The 21232-nt window shown below is 37.1% G+C and overlaps 1 protein-coding gene across 3 annotated transcripts in view; it reads left to right on the forward strand.

The window, feature by feature from the left end:
- The window catches only part of gabrb3 (gamma-aminobutyric acid type A receptor subunit beta3), a 68194-nt gene that overhangs the window by 30783 nt on the left and 16179 nt on the right, over positions 1–21232 (forward strand). For all 3 annotated transcript variants that reach the window (XM_067459964.1, XM_067459965.1, XM_067459963.1), the window contains exons 4-7: positions 760–980; positions 7781–7863; positions 9515–9652; positions 16249–16401. In XM_067459964.1, coding sequence (XP_067316065.1) covers positions 760–980; positions 7781–7863; positions 9515–9652; positions 16249–16401 — 595 coding nt within the window. The remainder of the gene's footprint in view (positions 1–759; positions 981–7780; positions 7864–9514; positions 9653–16248; positions 16402–21232) is intronic.

The raw sequence follows: 21232 nt of genomic DNA on the forward strand, positions 1-21232 counted from the left end.
CCTTACAATTTATTGTGTTAAAAAAAAGATTACATTTATTTTTTGTTACCTTGTGTCACATGAAATGGCACAGACACAATATTTGACACATATTGTTTTATGTATTTTGAGCAACTATCTATATTCCTTGTTTCTCTCTTCCATGAGCACTTAACCTCATCATTAAAATTCTAGCTCCCTATTCTAGCTTATGCTATGCTAAGAAAAAACTGAAATTGTGTATTTTGAGCACTTTTTTCACAAAGAATCACTTCCTGTATTCCTCATGTGTAAGTCGTGTTGGATAAATGCATCTGTAAAATGAATAAATTCAAATTTCATGATACACAATCATAGAATAAAAAAAAATAAATAATAATTGTGACCCTGGGCCACAAAAAACAGTCATAAGGGTCATTTATATATCATCTGAACGCTTTCCATTGATGTGTGGATGTATGCATTTGTTAGGATAGGACAATATTTGGCTGATATACAACTATTTGAACATTTATTTTGGCATAAAAGAAAAATGGATAATTTTGAGTTTTGAATGTATTGTTGGCTATTGCCGCAAATATACCCAAGCGACTCATGAGTGGTTTTGTGGTCCAGTGTCAAAATAAGTACAATTGTGAACAATATAGTTCTCTTCTTTCTATAAACACTTGGTGAACAAATTGCAATTGAAATGTTATGGCTAAATGCTGTGGATGCTTTTTTCTGATCATTTTGTGTGATAAAATGAACTGCTAATGTTTCTCTTTCACTTTCCTACAGGACTACACATTGACAATGTATTTCCAGCAGTATTGGAGGGACAAGCGGCTAGCATATACTGGAATCCCTCTCAATCTTACTCTAGACAACCGGGTAGCTGACCAACTCTGGGTTCCTGACACTTATTTCCTAAATGACAAGAAGTCTTTCGTCCACGGTGTCACAGTGAAGAACCGCATGATCCGCTTGCATCCAGACGGCACAGTTCTTTATGGATTAAGGTGAGAACTAACTTCTTTAACCACTTAACCAGGGTTAAAAACAGGATAGGGACAACCAGGAACCACTAAGCCTTGCCTGTAACTTAGCAAGGGTGTCGTTTTGGTTTGAACATTGGGTGCATGGCTGAATTGTGAACTGTTTTAGACATCCCTCACGAGATTGATTGATTGTTTGGTTGGTTGGTTGATTGATTGATTTGGTTGTTTGTTTGTTTATTTATTTTAGCAAAATGGTCTTTTTTAGGATCCTACCTATGTTCCACACATGCAATGTTGGTTGATAACATAACTGCAATAATGTTGTAACGTAACTGCTCTGAGACAGAAGGTACGATCCAAATGCAGTATTTATTCAGAGGGTAATCCACAATCATAGTCAAAACTAGGCATTAGGTCATACACATGCAAGCAGTCTAAACAGGCAAACAAGACCACAGAGACAGCAAAAGGGTAATCCATTGCCTGGATGACAGCCGAACTCAGCCCCGCCAACAACATTTGAGCTTGGGCAGTTCGGTCTCGATCCATAGAGGAGTGATTATGCCCGAACAGAAACTGTTCAGACCAATGAAATCATCAGGGCTTTAGACGATGATGGACAGATGATAAACAGTAACGTAATCATGCACGTCATGAAAGGGGCTTGGATTATATTTGTTCAAATCCTAAACGGAGAGCTTGTTTTTATGCAGTCACCTTCACAATTTCTCTCTGAAATGATGATCATGTTGGTAAGTACTCTGTGTGTCCTTAAATTCTTTTCTTTTTTTACAACACCGGCAAATATCGTTTATTTCAGCGTGTGTGCAGACAGGGTTGCCAAGTTTTACAACAAAACCCGCATACTACTAGCCCTAAACAATAGCTTCTCGGGGGGGTTCTCTGGGAAAAAATGGCGTTTGCGGGGTAAAGTGTTTGTTATTTTGGCAAGGTTGCTTGCTAAAATTTGCATTCATGTGTCTATATATTACATAATAGTCGATTCAACCCGCGGACATGGAAAACAACCCGCGGAAAAAAACATGGACTTGGCAACACAGTGCAGTTGAGCTCTGTCAACGTAATGTGTCACTTCGTTGCTCTGATTGGTTGTAGGTCTATCCAATTGATGTCTTTCCTGGGTCAGTTGAAACACACCCCATAATCACAGCCCAATGGAGCAGTTTCAGACTCATATTCTGACTAGAATTGAGTATGACTACGTCAGACTAGGTAATCCATGGAACAGACAAGTAATCCAATACCAAGAGACAAGAAAAAATGGAAAACGCTCAGATATACAGTATTACCACAAACAAGACTTCACAGTGAATAACAGAGTGAACATGGTGTATATAGGCAGAGATAATGAGGTAACGAGACACTGGTGTAAACGGTGAGTGCTAATGAGTCCAGACAAAGGATTGTGGGTAATGTAGTCTATGATAGAATGACAGTACGGGTTGGAGTGCCCTCTTGTGGTAATTGGCGCACTCTTACTGGTGAATCGTGACAAAAGTAATAACCTAGTTAACAATTAAGGCGGGCGTACACTGTGCGAATTCGGACACTCGGAAGGTCGTGAGATATTGCAGACGCTACGAGTCATTTAATTTGATCATCGCATCAAATCAGCTGGTACACGGCACGACTGTTTGCATCGCGAGCCAGCCGCGATCACACAAGTTTTCATGTAACACAGACACCGGCTTTCAATGTTGCTGCTATAGCTTCAGATACAAAAAATAAAGAAAAAAGGTGTGAAAATGATTTGTTGAAAAGCCATTCCTTTTAACCGAAACAACCAGAGGGAGAGAGAAGAGTGCACGTGAGAGAGAGAAAGTGTGTGTGTGTGTGTGTGTGTGAACGCAGTATGTGGCAGCCACTGAGCTAATAATAGTCATAGATTGAGCGTATGTGACGTGCTTGTGCATGATTTGGCAATAGGGGACAGCCATATGCTGGTAAAAATCGGGCCGACTCCCCGAACTTTTTAAACATGTTTAAAAATGATCGTAAGGTCGGGAGGTGCTCTTAACATGCTCGGCTCGTCTCGTATTTCCTCTCACACGGTGCGAGCCGCGACCATACGAGCATCCACGATGTCCACGCGATTTCTCCCGAGAAAAAAAAATCGTCTGCGAGTTCGTACGACAGCAAAAATCGCACCGTGTACGCCCACCTTTACTTGTTTACAGAGCATATGCATTTTATACTATTTAAGCACCTGAAGCCTTATCGGTTTGACAGAAAGTGCCAACTATACTAACTTTACTTAAAGGACTAGTTCACTTTAAAATGAAAATTATCCAAGGATTTACTCACCCTTAAACCATCCTAGGTGTATATGACTTTCTTCTTTCTAATGAACACAATCAGAGTTATATTAAAGGAAGTGTATGTAAGATTGTGGCCAAAACTGGTACTGCAATCACTTTCAAATGACTGTAGAGCGGTGTATCCCCCCTCCCCCTCCCTCTGACTTGAGGTTGCCAGATAGGCTGCAGGATCCAGCAGGAACGTTTGTAGCTGCAGCTGTGTTAACTAGAGCAGAGCTGGCAACCCGGATGCCGAAACACTACTGACTTTGTGATAGGTAGATAGGTGGAGGGTGGAGCTTCAGGCCAAAACACAACATGTCAACATCAACATCAGTTGAGGGCTGCTACAACAACTTTTAAATGACAATATCCTGGCCAGACTACTGTTGTCAGTGATATAAGTATTTGAAATTAACACGATTAATTAATGTCTAGAGACATATCAGGGCCATTTTATGATTCATTGAAATATATTTCTTACATACAGTTCCTTTAATAAATATCCTGACGCTTCCAAGCCTTATAATGGCAGTGAACATGGCCCACGAGTTTGAAGCTTAAAAAGCACATCCATCAATCATAAATGTACTCCACACTGCTCCAGGGGGTTAATAACGGCCTTCTGAAGCAAATCAATGGGGTTTTGTAAGAAAAATATCCATTTTTAAAACTTAATATAATAAAATCTATTTCCCAGACCACCTTCCGTATTCAAAAAAGATAAATGCGGAAGGCGGTCTAGTGGAAGATGGATCATGTTTGACTTTTTCCATAGCAGTGAAAAGCGGTAAATTCTCAATAGATTTCAAATGGGTTTATTTTACAGACACGATATACGGTTATGCACACTGCACTCATGCAAAGTTTAATAATTAGGCTTCAGTCATGTTGCTCAGATAATTTGTCTGTTCAAGTTCTATGGGAACTTAGCAATAATAAAAGTTATTATCATATAAATGTCTCCATTAACCATACTATAAATATTGGGAGGGTTGTTGCTAGTTTTGTAATTGGATGGGGGGTGGGTGACATGAGTAACATTTCACATTGAGACTACAACTGAAAATGAGCACAATTTTATTATTGCTTGTCTTGGCTGTAAATTTCCATTCTACATTTTTTTAAATAATTATAATAGGGATTTGCTCACTACATAGAGGGCACATACACAATACACATATACACATGAAAACATCCTAAATTACAATCAAATGTTAAAGATGTACTTTTTTATTTTTTTGTTTAAATAAAATAAATTTTAATATATTTTAATTCACAAAATGTAATCAATTGTAAATAAATAAATAAAATATATTAATTTATATTAAAATGTAATTTTCATTTTAAAAAATCACCTACTTTGTTTAGATTTGACATGAGGGAAGGGCATGACAGTGCGCAGCTTCAGCGAACAAACAGATCGTGGGAGCGTGCCCTTTTTTTGGTCAGTGCACTCACCTACTAAATCACATAAGTGCTAATGTGTGCCTTTATCTTGTTAAAACCCTTCAGTGTTATCAGAGTCTGGTGAGCTGCTTTGCTCGTTCCCATGCGGAAGCGCATGGGTATGCCTTTATCCTCTCTACCAGCTGGAGTGCACTATGGACCAGTTACCGTAGCCTAATTTAGCTTTTCATTTCGTTCCAAATGAGATCCCGTGGACTAACGCAGCCATATGCTAACAAATGGTTCTTGCTTATAAATTTTATTGAACCACTTCTGTCCCTTTGTGATTTATCTCCTTGCGCTCGAATGTAACATCAGCAATCCATTGAACATCATTTTACAGTTCATCTAGGGAGTTCCCTGGCTTTTTGACGAAGCGATAGTGTGGATAGAGGGCTTTTATTTGTTTGCCTGAGCTGGGTTCCATTAAAGAAAGAAGAGCTTGCATATTTATGGTAAGGCATTTGAGTGTGCTCTCATTAAAGATGGAATGAAGACACTGAGTTTCCTCTTTAATTTACCCGCTCTAGGAAGGAAGGACCTCTGAAACATAGTAACAATCCACTCTAAAGCAATGTTATGTGCTTAAATGTCAATATTCTTATTTGTGGTGATCCTTAAATCTAAATTGAGGTAGAACATGCAGTAATACAGAGAAAAAAAAGTGTAATAACTGCTTTTGTATGTTGTTGGAATGTTTTACTGGAGGCGAAAAGAAAATGAGTTAACAGTCAAATTTAGTGTGTGGAAGAGGTTTATTAACTCTCAAATGATCTGTCCAAATTTTGAGCTAAAATGGTCTGTTGTCCATTAACAATAGTGTAGCGATGCATAAAACACAGTTTAAGGTATGGTTACTTTAGCAAAATTTTGCCATAGTGTTGTCTCTTCTCAATAATGTAACATTATATTAACCAAACCAAGATTTTGGTCAATGCGGGAAGCAATATCTGCATTGGGAAATTTAAACCCTTACTCAAAATGGCAAATCACATGTTAAAAAGACTTTTGCCCCAATAAAATTCGCTGAACAACGTTAGACCTTATCTCATCTTAAGTAAAGATGCATTTCCAGGGCCATAGCTTAAAGTCTTCATGAAATCGAAATTGATCCTATTTAGCACACATTACAGGTCTTAGGGTGAACAATTAATCCGTACAAGTTAATACACAGAAACAAAAATAGTTTGCCGTTGTAATCTTTAATTAAAATCTGAAAAGTAACTTAAATGTGAGTTTGACAGCTTGAGTTTGAATATGCTTAACCACTCCTCTCCAACCGTTAGTCTGCTATGAGCCAGAGATGGAGAAGAGGAGCGCTGAAGTAAAACCCTGCCCTGTGTTCAATATTCCATTTCACTTGGAAATACGTCACAGCACTAAAATCAAATCAGTTGCAACATCCGGTTCAATAGGACTTTAAATTTACAGAGCCTGGGACAAAAATGAATAAAAGGGACCCACTTATTAGTGGTCTTAACTACAATATACTAACATTTGATATTGAAATTAATAATTTGATACAATGCACTAACATTTTTAAAAATTGCCTGCATGTAATTACATCTATAATTAATTTTGGAAGTCACATTTACTCTTAAACTTACCCATTACCATTACCACCACACCTGTCCCTAACTTTACCCGTATCCCATCTCAATATCAGCAAATAGTTTTGCAATACAATATGAATACAGTAAGTACATTGTACACATTTTTTGATGCAAGTACTCAATAGTTAAAGGAACACTCCACCGTTTTTAGAAATAGGGCTTATTCAACTTCTTTCCTAAATTTAGATATGTGGGCAAATGCATTTTTGTCTCAGTGCATGCATTGCTTTAGTTTTGCAGGTTCGCCACTAGCTAAGCTTAGCATAATGAATGGATTCCTATGTTGCCAGCTAGCATGTCCAGAGTAAAAGTGATCCAAAAAAACAGAGATATCACGGAACATATTGCGATCGCTCAACAGCCAGAGGATGGAGGATGAGAGCCGTGATATTTCTGCGTAAGTAATTAGGTGGGTTTTTTGTTTTGTTTTTTTGATCACTTTTACTCGGGACAGGCTAGCTGGCAACATAGGATTCCATTCATTATGCTAAGCTAAGTTAGCGGCGACCCTGACAGATTAAAACAATGTATGCATTGCGACAAAAATGCATTTGTCCACATATCTAAATGCAGAAAAGAAGTTAAAGCCCTATTTCTAAAAACGGAGGAGTGTTCCTTTAAGGCCACCTAATATAAAGTGGGACCAATAAAAGAAATGAAACTCTCTTCCATAAGAGTAACTTAGTGAGACCCCCTTGGTTGTACCCAGGTCTACAATTCTGTAGTTATCGAAATAAGATTAGAAGGATTGAACATGATCTTCCACTTAAGATATGCCTATTTCAATTGTTACCAGGAAGTTAAATCGATACCTGGATGGATGGTATTGTTACCTGGATGAGAAACCAGACCTCACTTTAAATGTTCATTGATATTGACTCACAAAGAACATTTGTCATCACATTTTAGTCTAAGCTCACATTTGTAGCAAAGTTACATGATGAATAAGGGTTAGATGTGATATAGACTTTCCTTGAGCTTGCTTGAAGTACCACTAATCAGTAGTCACTTTTATGGGACAAAACTGCATTTTCATATATTCAAATCTGCACTATTTGTTCATGTCCACTAATGCATATGCATGTTCTGTGCTATTTTTGGTTCAAAAGCCTTTTGAAGGGCAGGGGGGGATCCATATTTTAATTTGTTCCATCTTGCTTATCCTGTTTACGAAGAGATACACAAAAGTTTTTCATTGTGGTTACAAGCTATATACTAGTGTAGAAGAGCTGTGTGAGCTCCTGAATGTAGAGAATTGTGGCTTTGATTTTTCTGTGACCTGTGTGTGTGTGTGTGTGTGTGTGTGTGTGTGTGTGTGTGTGTGTGTGTGTGTGTGTGTGTGTGTGTGTGTGTGTGTGTGTGTGTGTGTGTGTGTGTGTGTGTGTGTGTGTGTGTGTGTGTGTGTGTGTGTGTGTGTGTGTGTGTGTTTCTGTGTTTCTAGAATCACCACCACTGCCGCTTGCATGATGGATCTGAGAAGGTATCCATTAGATGAACAGAACTGCACTCTGGAGATAGAGAGTTGTAAGTGTTCTCTGTCCTCACTCATTTACACACACCCTGCTGCAAAGACCAGCATACATTACCATGCTGGTTTATACTAGTCAGTGCTAGTTTGGTGCTTTTCCCACTGATAAGTCAGCATAGTCTTTCATTAAAAATAAAGTAAAATGTACAGTATTACTGAATATAATGTATCTTTCTGCTGTAGTAATAAATGTTTACCCCTTGACAATTCAACTTCCGTTTAGGGTTTGAATAGAACATATTGTATGACCATATGCATTGCATTAATACTCTACCGTTTAAAATGTTTAATGTTTTTAATAAAGTCTCCTCTGATCAGCAAGGCATTCATTTGATCAAAAATACAGTAAAACAGGCCTATTGTGGAATATTTATTATTGTGGAATATTTATAAAATCTTTTTGTAATATATTTTATTATGTAATTTATTCCTGAAAGCAAAGGCAAAGCTAAGCAGCCATTATTCCATTACTCTTCAGTGATACACATGATCCTTCAGAAATCATTCAGATATGCTGATTTGCAGTTTTTATTTATCAGTGTTGAAAATATTTGTGCCGTGAAGTAATTTTTTTTCAGGATTCTTTAATAAGTAGAAAGAAGTTCAAAAGAACAGAACATACTCTTTTTTTCCTTTAACATGACTTCATTGTCACTTGATCAATTGAATGCTTCCTTCGTGAATAAAAGTATTAATTTAATTTTAAAAAATCTTACTGACCCCAAACTTAAACATAGTGTTGCTTAAATTTTAATTGAACATTTTCAATTAAATGAGTATGTCGTTTTTGCTGAATATTTTATTTCAGCAGGTTTATTTAGAACTTAATGCAAAATGAAATTTTAGCTTACCTTGTTAATCAGCTGGCAGACTAACTGAAACCAAAAATAAGACATTTTATTACTTTTTTAAGATTTAAGACAAATTATCAGCCTACTGTATATAGTAGGATTTTCGACTCTTGAATCTTGCATGAAACCTGTGATTGTTCGTAAACTTCTGTTAACAGAAGCGTTTATTCTCCTTAAATTGCATTTAAGCAATCAATTCTCTCTGAACCATCACTTCTTTAACATCTAGTTATTCACCGTTAGTAGTAACCAAACTTTAACTTCAGTAATAACCAAACTTTTAAGTGTACGCAGTGCTTCATGCACACTAATAAAACCACCTAGCTCATTATGGTTTACAAACAAAGCAAGACTGGTATGAAATGGAGCGGTCTGTGTCACAGTGGGAAGTCTGACCCCTAACAGCTCCCCACTCAAAACAGATGCTCATATGCATGATTATGCTAACAATGCACTTGCGCTGTCTTTTTTTCCCAGCATATGTTACACATACCAATTATGGAAAAGAAATGCTATTTCCAGGGACTGCATCCTTATAATTGTAAATGAGGAAAAAGTTGTAGTTTAAAAAAAAGATGTTTATTCAACATAATTTGGACAGGGTTGCTGTGATTAGTGAGATGAAGAAAAGGGAGCAAGAATCAGTAATAGGGCTATGTATAAAAATATATCATATAATATCAAATAATTAAGCTCAGTAAATCTCTCACTAAAACATGATTTGTGATCTGATATTTACTTTGGCTCAGTCATATATTTTACTCTTAGACCAAACTGATTAATTTTTTTCTTGTAGATGGATACACAACAGATGACATCGAGTTTTACTGGAAGGGAGGAGAAAACGCAGTTACTGGTGTGGCACGCATCGAGCTCCCACAGTTCTCCATTGTGGACTACAAACTTGTGTCCAGAAATGTTGTCTTTTCCACAGGTAAAATAGCCATTTAATTTTTTTTTTCCACCACACTTCAATTTTAGTCTTGCTCATTCAGCAAGCTTTTTTTAGCATCTTTAAACTTGCATAACCATATATTTGCTACCTTGAAGTTGTAACTCCTTAAAGGGTTAGTTCATTCAAAAATGAAAATTCTCTCATTAATTACTTACCCTAATGTTGTTCAACACCCACGAAACCTCTGTTCATCTTCGGAACACAAATGAAGATATTTTTGTTGAAATCCGATGGCTGAGAAAGGCATTCATTGACACCAATGTCATTTCTCTCAAGACCCATAAAAGGCGCTAAAGATGTCGATACAAAGTCCATCTCACAGCGGCTCTACAATAATTTTATAAAGCGACGAGAATAGTTTTTGTGTGCAAAAAAACTAAATAACGGGCCGATTTCAAAACAAAGTTTTGAACCATTATGAATCAGTGGATTGATTCATGATTCGGATCGCTTGTCAAACTGCTGAAATCATGTGACATTGGCAATCCGAATCATGATTCGATAAACTGATTCATAACGTTCAAAATTTTGTTTTGAAATTGGCCCATCACTATATGTCGTTATTTCATTTTTTTGGCGCAAAAAAATAATCTCGTCACTTCATAAAATTATTGTAGAGCCGCTGTAGTGAGATGGACTTTGTAACGACGTCTTTAGTGCCTTTTATTGGTCTTGAGAGAGGAAATGACATTGGTGTCAATGAAGGCCTTTCTGAGCCATCGGATTTCAACAAAAATATCTTAATTTGTGTTCCGAAGATGAACGGAGGTCTTACGGGTGTCGAACGACATTAGGGTAGTAATTAATGAGAGATTTTTCATTTTTGGGTGAACTAACCCTTTAAGACGCAGAAGGATTTTTTGAGCATTACAAATCTGTAAGTTGCATCTTTATATTATTACAGTAAGTTGATTCTCTTGTGCTTAGAATATTGCGTAAAATGTCTACATCATAACCTGAAACCAAAAAATGTACTCAATTTATCTACTACTCTGCATCCTTGTTAGGTATTTTATTGTGCAGGAAAACATGGCTATGAATCTTAGAACTGTTTGCTAGCACTTATTTTTTATTATTTGTACAAGGCAGGTTTCAGAATACCTGTTTGTGTCAGGATGGTCAGTAAAGGGCTGCCCGAATCATTTTTTATAGTTCTTGTTACATAGTCAATAACAATATAATTGATTAAATACTGAAATGGTGAAATGTGTTGTTTTAAGAGTGTAATTTTCTAGTCATGTAATTACGCCTCTGAGAAAGTGTACAGCTTAGATCTGAAATATAGGCTTATGCAAGGTTCCAAGAAGTCTATCTGCATAAAACACGCCGTAACTCTAGAATAGCGGTGTTCGTAAAAAAAATGTAAGCTCTGATCAAGATGAATGTTTTTAATCAAGTGGATTTATGGCACAGAAAATTGATGAACACTACAGGTTTACTTCTTTCTTCTTTTCTTCTTTTTTTTTTTTTTGTAAAGTTTTTCTGGCTGTCCTGTTTTCTGCACTGGCTCTCACGAGATTGATATTCCCATGTACCACTTATTTGAAAAGCTGCCTAATTGGGGCCTGTGCATCAGATATCTTTCTTCCTCATGATAGAACAGACCAGTAATAATGAAGGAGCAATTACCACTCTATTTCCTCAAGCTTCTAAAGAGAAGAACAGAGATGGAAGGGAGGGGTGGGTGGGGGGTGAGAGATGGAGTCAGAGAGGGAAAAAACAGCCACTTGATACAAACCATCACATATTCATGAGGTAGAAGACCCATTGCATAAATTATTCTCTTCTAAAACTGAGGCATTCATAGAGGCAGCGCTGTAATGATTATTCCCCACCCTAAATTAATGATACATAGAAAGAGACTGGCTATCTTCTGCACATAGTGAAAAGGATTATGGGAATCGTGAGTGTGACTATATTGCTGATGCCATGATGAGATAGAGAAAAAAAAGGGGAAAACACGTTGGGTGAAAATTGTGTATAGTAGATCCAGGCTAATCAGCATAACATTGACCAGCCCAACACCGTAAAATTAACTCTTAAAGGGATAGTTCACCCAAAAAAGAAAATCCCGTCATCAATGTCTCGCTCTCATGCCATTGCAAACTAATAAGGCTTTCGTGCATCTACAAAACAACAAATTAAGATATTTTAATGAAATCGGAGAGATTTCCCTGGATTTAAAGTGTTTTTACCCAAATCCATTGTCTGGTTATCACCAGACCAAGCTCAATTTAAAATTAAACATGGTCTGGGGAGTCTTCTCTGTATTTTGTACTGCACAAGAGGTGTGATCAACGAGCATAGTTCAAATGACTCTGTACGTAATTGGATAGTCCTTCAACCAATCAGACCCATCGCTTCTCTATCCGTCATCATGTTAAACCCGCCAATAGTGAGCCAAGTTGATAAGCCAGTCTGTGATTGGTTCCCGCAAAAGTGTAACAGAAGTAGTTGAAATGAATGTACAGGTTTCTAGACTGAGGGTGCGTTCACACTTGTCATGTTTGGTTCGATTAAAACGAACCCTGGTGCGATTGCTCGGTTAGTGCGGTTCATTTGAACATATGTGAACGCTGCCACCCGAACTCTGGTGCGCACCAAACAAGCGGACCGAGACCGCTAAAAAGATGGGTCTCGGTCCGCTTCCAAACGAACTCTGGTGCGGTTCGATTGATATATGAACGCAACACGGACCAAAGACATGTAAACGGACCAAAAACCGGACGTATAATGTCACAAGATGCCACGCATAATGCAGCTGATTTGACGACGCGGAAAGATCGGTGTACGTTATCCAAAATGAGTAACTTTAACGTTAGAGGGCAAACGTAGAGCAACGAGGAAGAGCCTCATCAATATTTGGTCTGACGAGCATGTTTCGAAAATGCTAGAAAAAACACACAAAAAGCATACCTGGCTCTTCTCATCAAAGTTCCTGTGTTGCCCAGTATTAGCAGGTACAGACGACAGAACGGCCGTCTCTTTTGCACAACGGAGGAAATCCTGCTGCTGTTTTGAACATTTTATGAGCTCTTCATGAGTTCTCAGTGGGTAAAAATAATGCCACATGTACACGCATAAAATGATCGCGTTTAATCCAGCACACAGCGTTGTTTTGAACATTTCATGAGCTCTTCATGAGTTCTCTGGTAAAAAAAATAATGCCATATGTGTTACACGCATAAAATGATCGCGTTTAATCCAGCACACAGCGTTGTTTTGAATGTTGTGAACATTTCATGAGCTCTTCATGAGTTCTCTGGTAAAAAATAATGCCATATGTACACGCATAAAATGCCCGCGCGTGTAATCCGCACACAGCATTGTTTTGCATGTTCGGTAAACGAGCTTCTACGTCATATAAACCGACCAATCAGGTTGTGAGCGTCTCCCTGTGCCTTTGGTTCGGTAACTTTAGGTGCGCTGTTAAAAATGCCCGTGTGAACGCTAAGTGGACCAGGACTATTATGTTTGTTTTTGTTTTTTGGTCCGGACCAAACTAACCAAACGAACCGAACTACAAGTGTGAACGCACCCTGAGTTGCAGGTCGAAATCAAATCGCCGGCAGATAAGGCTGGGTTTACCCAATCTACCAAAACTCTTGATGGATCAAAACATTCAAGAGATAGGTTTGATAGATGAAAGGTTTAATCCAAGTCTTATAATGAATAGATTTAATTTAGACTTTTACAAACACAGATCAAGCTTAACCTTACTCGTGTAACGCACAAGAAAAAAAATATTTTGTTCTTGTTGCAAAACTGCTGGCAGGACACGTGAGAATGAACCTCATTGGTTCTCACACGTAAAGCAAGCATGCTTGAGCATATGGTGTATATACGTTCATGTATATGTGAATAAAAGCATAAATTAAGTCATGTTCATTATTTAAAGCGTTTGTGTGTTTTTAGTAGACTTGAATTAAAATGCTCGATTCACATGGATTAATTTTTTTTAAATCTCTTTATGAACGTTTTATAGCGTCTGAGTTTTGAGTGAATAGACTTTTCTTTAAAAATATCAAAGTTGAACAAAGTTCTTATGGGTTTGAAACATGAAAGTGAGTAAATGATGAAAGAATTATAATTTTTAAGTGAACTAACCATTTAACATATCCAACTTAACACAGTATTAAAGGGTTAGTTCAACCAAAAATGAAAATTCTGTCATTAGTTACTCACCCTTACGTCGTTCGACACTCGTAAGGCCTTTGTTCATGTTTAATCATTTTTTTAAGCATTGTGAATCAGCATATCGATTCATGATTCGGATCGGCAAAGTCACGTGATTTCAGCAGTTTGGCGGTTTGACACGCGATCCAAATCATGAATCAATACGCTGATTCATAATGCTTTGAAGTTTCAGGAAGTAGTGTTTTAAAATCGGCCCATCACTATATAAGTTGTTATTTAGTTGTTGTTTTTTTGCGCACATAAACTATTCTCATCACTTCATACATTTATTGGAGAGCCACTGTAGCGATGGGCTTTGTCTTTAGTGCTTTTTATGGTCTTGAGAGAGGAAATGACATTGGTATCAATGAAGGCCTGTCTGAGCCATCGGATTTCAACAAAAATATCTTCATTTGTGTTCCGAAGATAAGCAAAGGTCTTACGGGTTTCGAACAACATGAGGGTGAGTCATTAATGACAGAATTTTCATTTTTGGGTGACTAACCCTTTAACCATGAGTTTAGGTGCAGGACTATCTGTTTCTCTGACCAGAAGAGGATAGGGGAATGTTAGGTGTTGGTGTTTGAACGTATCTAACACCTCACAGAACCCTTCCACACAAATCACATAAGTAATTAGTCTGAAATGTGTAGGTAGCTCAAGTTAATCACGTAGGTTACATGTTTTTATAGACTGTGATGTGAGTACAGGTTGCATAATGTGAATCTGTAGGTTGTGTTATATGTGTGTAGGATGTGTGATTTATTCATAGGTTGTGTGCATGTTTGGGTGTGTATGTGTATCTAGGCTGAATGCTTGTTAGTTAATTTTTTTTTCTTTTCACCACCATAAATATCTAAGGTCCATTGACTATTGTCAATAGTGTAGCAATGTATTAAAGCTCAGCTCACACAGGAGTTACTTTCAAACCAAGCAGCTTTCTGTGGGCTTCACGTTGTGGAATCTGCATAGGGAAAAGTCTTAGTCTGGATTCCTGTTGAAATGACTATGGATTTTTTTCCATGTAACTGTTAGACTGGGTAAACCCAGCCTGATCTACCAGCGATTTGATTTCGCCCAGCAACTCAATCTGGAAACCCGTACATTCATTTCTATTGCTTCTGTTACACTTTTGCAGGAAAAAAATCCCAGACTGGCTTATCCACCTGGCGCGCTATTGGCAGGTTTAACACAATGACCGATAGAGAAATGATGGGTCGTTGCCCATTGATCACGCCTCTTGTGGTCTGATTGGTTGAAGGACTATCCAATTGTGGTCTGATTGGTTGAAGGACTATCCAATTGCGTACAGAGTCATTCAAGTAATGCTCATTGATCACGCCTCTTGTGCAGGTGAACATACAGAGCAGACTCCACAGACCAGTGTTTAATATTAAATTGAGCTTGGTCTGGTGATAGCCAGACAATAAAACTGTAAATGTGACGGCACCTTCAGTAAATCTCGTGAAAAGCACATGTTCCTGTCCTGTCTTGGGGATTAGGCCAAAAATGCTACTAAATATTACAAAAATACTCCTGGAATTCTAAGTATGAGTGCAAAATTGCCTTTGTATGATGTTTTTATTTTCAATTTGTTGATTTTCATTTAATCTGTAAGTATAAAAGATAGTTTGCTTATATATATTTATCTGACATTATTTGAAGTATGAATCAAATTGAGTAAGAAAGTATTTGACATAAAAACATGACAGCACATTTTATATGTAGTTAAAATAAATATGGCCTTATTAAAAAATGCGGATTAAGATCAATTTCATGGGGTGGGATATTGCTGCTTAAAGTAAATTTTGTGTTGGCACATTTCTATTTGAGATGGGATGTTTGAATAGGATATTATTCTGTAGCAGTGGGCAGTGTACATGCACTGTTTAGAGAGCATTTGATTGGACAAAAATCTGTGTAGTCTTTGTGTGTTTTTTTCCAATTGCAGATGGCTTAAGAACTAATATACTTGAACTACAAGCCATAATAGTCGAGTTTTGATTTCATATGGGGCTTTAACATTTAATATTTACTCACTATTTCAATCTCTTTTTTGTCTCTGTTCACACGGTGGTGTTTGTGTTCAAGGCTAAGCTACAACAAATCACAGATTTTTTTATTAGATTTTTTTTTTTTGTCCACGCTTGCTTGTTGCCATAGCAACAAAAGCTACCCATGCTGCCAATGCTGCTGATGTAAAATGTAAAGAATTGCTCCAAAGCTCTTTGAAATAAATATCCATCTGCTCTCTCTCTCTCTCTCTCTCTCTCTCTCTCTCTCTCTCTCTCTCTCTCTCTCTCTCTCTCTCTCGTGTCACCCTATTATCTTTTCCTTGCAGTCTTTGCTTCTCTTTCTTTTCTTTTTCTCTTTAACCATCTTTCTCATTTCTTTAACAGGTGCCTACCCTCGACTATCTTTGAGCTTCAAGTTAAAAAGAAACATCGGCTACTTCATCCTGCAGACCTACATGCCCTCAATCCTGATCACCATCTTGTCCTGGGTCTCCTTCTGGATCAACTATGATGCCTCAGCAGCCAGAGTGGCATTAGGTACGCTATTTATTCATCAGCATGTCCTGTATGCATCTGACAGGATGTAGGTCCTCTGTCGTTTCTACTTTGGAAGTGCATGCTTTATTTAACAGCACAGCACATTGTTGGCTGTTCCAATAACTAGAATGCCAGCATTCTGTATTCTGTTTGAATTGTAACTTTTTCTATACACACTCCAGGTCTCCTCGGAGTCCTCACCCTCCCTTTGGTTTACTTTTTCTTGGATCTTGCCTCCAGACAGACACCGGCACACACACATACACTAGCTCAGACACATACACAGACAGATATTGTAGAGGTGCATGCATCATTTAACAAGGAACAGGGTAGACCCAGGTAGCCACAACCCATTGCTTTTGACACACTACAGCGACTGCTCACAGAGAGAGACAGTTCTCAGTGTTTGCCTTCGCTCTGATGTTGTTATCCCAGAATGAGGAGTGACTCAGTTTGCCCCAAAGGCTACTGAATCTCTCCAGCTGCAGCGAGTCACAGGACACCAAAACCAGCCTAAACACAGCCCATTGCCAAATTTTAAGGAATCTTTTTGGCGGCAAAAACCTGAGCAAAGTATTTTTATACTTGTTAGAGTATCACATTGATATCAATTGTGTCAAGTATCCTGTGCTCTTCATGTAAGGAGTGCTATAAGTCTGACTACTATAGTTAGTTGCGACCCTCATGAAAAAATAAATATAGCAAAATGTATTTGAAATACATTTATTTTATACTAAGTACGTTACCAATACATTACATATTATGTATATAATTAATATTTATTAATATACTTTCTTAACTGTACTTTATTAATACCCTGCAATTTTAATTTTGGTATACTAAATTGATATATCTGCTAAACTGGAACAACTAATTTTGTACTTAATGCACTTTAGTTATCCGGAAATAATGCTGAGGCCAACTAAAGATATACTTAAGCATATTTGATTGTGTTAAAGTGGAACCATTGGAAATATATTTTAGATGTCTTGCATTTAAAGACTGATATTATACAGTGATCATGATATCATTACTAATAGTGATATAAAAACTTAAATTTTAGCCTTAATATAAAGAAATGTGCATTGTGTAATAACGCAGTACTCTAAATAATTTTTAATTGTAATATTTATACCAGTATTATAAACATATTTTAAATGCATTTTGGTATAAGTTTTTTTCACTAGGGAAGAAGTTACAAAAATGTTATAGCTTTTCATGCTACTTTTTGAGTAACAAAAATGCAGAAACACACTGTACTGAAAAAGAGTTTTAAAATGGAAGAATATCCCATTTTATATGTAGAATTAAATACATTCACTACCGTTCCAAAGTTTGGGGTCAGTGTTTTTTTTTCTTTTCTATTTGTTTTATTAAATTGAATAAATTGATTAATTAAATTGATCAAAAGTTTAAAAAAAATAATAAACAAAAATATTAAGCAGCATAACTTTTTTCAAAATTGATAGTAATAAAACAATGTTTTTAGCTCTAAATCAGCATATTACAATGATTTCTGAAGAATCATGTGGCACTGAAGACTGGATTAATTGATTAATGCAAAATTCACCATTTCCATCACAGTAATAAATTACATTTTAAAATGTATTTATATAGAAACTAATTAAAAGTTTTATAATATATATATTTTTAAATCGTACTGATCCCAGCTTTTGAACGGTGTATATGATATAATTTATTAATAGCATACTGGTATATATCATTGTAATTTAGCCATGCTTATTAAAATAAATGGACTGCATTGGACTGCAAAATAGCTTTTATGTAGTTGACTATGTTTTATTATTTGCTTGTGGTATTGCTTACTACCTTTTTTACCAAAAGCTATAGCTGAACTACTTTACTCAGCTATTTCCATTTCAGTCAGGATGCTGCCCAGGAGCACCCTGCCTTTTTAGACAGTTGACAGCAGGGCAGCTTACTTGGTTGTGAAACAGAGCTACTGTGCGCTCCTTTTAAACGAAACTTCAGTCTCACTGCCTCCAGCCTACTCACTGCCTGTGTGGACACCAAACTAGGAGCGTATGAGCTCGAATTTACAAAAGCTTCTACTATAGAGTCTTTTATGCATGTACAAAATTATCATCTGGGCATTTTTAAATCACACAGATAGATCACAGAGTGCAGTACAATATCTTTTTAATTACATGTTTAATGTGCGTGAGAGTGTGTTTGTTCATGCACCCAGGTGCAGCTCTTTGAGATGGATGTGATATGTTGGAGATGGGCCTTCTTTAGGGAAATTGTCCTCATTAACCATGTTAAGCGGAGAAATGAGAACACTTTACACTGGGAGGGAAGAGTCTCCTGGGTCCCCCACACATATACCACCCATCTCACCTGCCTCTACGCATCATTACAAGCCCCCCCCCCCCTCCCCCCCATCCCCGTCCAACTATTTTAGAGCTCTCTCTCTCTCTCTCTCTCTCTCTCTCTCTCTCTCTCTCTCTCTCTCTCTCTCTCTCTCTCTCTTCGCTCTTTCTATTCCTTTTTTTTGTCTTTTTCTGCTGCCCTCCCACAGCCATGCAGCCAAATGAAAACAAAGGGATCAGTGTAGCTAGAAAACAATTACATCTAACTTCCATTTCAGTCCCAAGGCATGCTGCAGCACAGATGAATCTCTGCCTTAAATGCCTCTGTCTCGCCACCTCCCACTGCCTCGCTGACTCCATCCATTCTCTGCAGCCACATCCGGCCAGCCCCGGCCTTATATCGTGCACTCCATTACTGCAGCACACTTAAAGACTTCCTTTCACTTCAGAAAGGAAGTTATCAAATGATGCAAGAAGCAAACATATCAAATGATGTGGATGATGTTTCATTGATGTCTTCCGATTGTTTTGCTGACGTGATCAGACGTGTACATCTTTTCTGTGGAGGTTATTGTAAGGTCTTAAGACTGGTTAATGACTGAAGCAGTTACATTTGTGAAACTTTTGCATATGAGTCTGGCTCCATTTTGGAGCCAGCGGTCACATGACTTTGAGCATGGAAAATTTCTTCGGTCACTGCAACGGACATGATATGACATCACACTCTGCAGCATCTCGACTTCACAGCAAAAATATTATTTTAATTCAGCCAAGAGTTCCCAACATGACGTATCGACCTTCTACTGCACTGTAAAAACAATATTTAACTAAATAAGTTACCTGTTTGCCTTAAAATTTTGAGTTAATTAAAATTAAAAATTTGAGTTAAAGGGATAGTTCACCCAAAAATTTAAATTTGATGTTTATCTGCTTACCCCCAGGGCATTTGCTTGTTGACCAAAAAAATAAAATATAATAATAATCCAAGATGTAGGTGTCTTTGTTTCTTTAGTAGACACAAATGAAGATTTTTATATTCAACCGTTGCTCGTATAATGCATGTCAGTGGATTTTTTTCTATGAGTAGCAGGCGAATCTCATCTAGTATTCCAAACGCCATTACTTCCACCGAAGAAGGTCAAAACCCGGCGCAATCATAGAAATGTGTTCATAGATGCCTCATTCGAACGATCCCTGCATGCACTAATGAGGAATTCTATATATGTCTTTGATAGCGCTGGGTTTTGCGGAAAGTAATGCGGAAGTAATGGCGTTGGGAATACTAGATGAGATTCAATATGTTAAAAATATAACATAAATTATCTTCATCTTTAGCAGAAACCGATCGTTTGTGTTTTAAGACATCAATGTATCATCACGAGCTGCAGGGTTTAATTTGGATTTGTATGTATGGTTTTTTTTTTTTTTTTTTTTTTACTCTCTTTGTGGCTCTCATAGAAAAAAACCCATTGACATGCATTATACGAGCAACGCTTGAATTTAAAAATGTTCATTTGTGTTCTACTGAAGAAACAAACACACCTACAACTTGGATGCCCTGGGGGTTAGCAGATAAACATCACATTAAAATGTTGGGTGAACTATCCCTTTAATACAATGAACACTTTTGAGAACTGACAACCTTTATTTAAATAGTATTAAAAGAGGTTTTAAGCATATTGGATAATTGTGTGTGTTTTATTTGTGACGACGCAGTGAAATTTGTGCTATTTTCATGATTTATCAAATTTTTTATGTGGTTCAGTTACAATAATATTTAATTTCTATTTATTAAACAAATTATATTCATTGTATCAACTCAAATTTTAAACCAATCTCAACCAGATTACTTACTTTTTTTAAGTTAAACCAAAAATATTTTTTTACAGTGTGGTCACACGTCATCACATGATGTGAATTCACAGGTCAGAGTTCACCAAACTTGAACTTTGAAGTCAATGTAACAAAGTCTTCTGAAATCATACTATTGATATATGTGGCGAAGTCAGATTCTTAAACCGTTCTGAAAGGTTTTTACACTGATCAACAGATTGACTGAACAGATTGGACTCAAAAGAAGAACTCATCTATGAGCTGCTACTTGTGTAAACTCTCATGAAAACACCAGCGGGAGCCAGGACGGGTGTCAAGATTTAGCATAAGCATAATATGAAAGTCATTTAACTACTTTTTAATGTTACCTTTTGGCATTTTGGATATTGACCATCTTCACTTTCAATGTACTGAAAAGTGGCCATGATGTTCTTTTGCATCCCCTTTTGTACAACAGATGCCAGTTTGGAATGACATGAAGTAATATAAAGATAACTTTTTCGTTTTTGGGTGAATTATTACTTAAATGGAACTTTGGCTTAACACGTCTGGTCAAAGAACCTGAAAGAACTCTGATACAGATCTTGAGTGTTTGTCGATGCTGTGCATTTCACTTTTAAAAGTCTAACTCAAAAGAACAGCATCCCACACTATTCACTGCAGAC

The sequence above is a fragment of the Pseudorasbora parva genome, chromosome 12 (assembly GCF_024679245.1).
Source record: "Pseudorasbora parva isolate DD20220531a chromosome 12, ASM2467924v1, whole genome shotgun sequence".
NCBI lineage: Eukaryota > Metazoa > Chordata > Actinopteri > Cypriniformes > Gobionidae > Pseudorasbora > Pseudorasbora parva.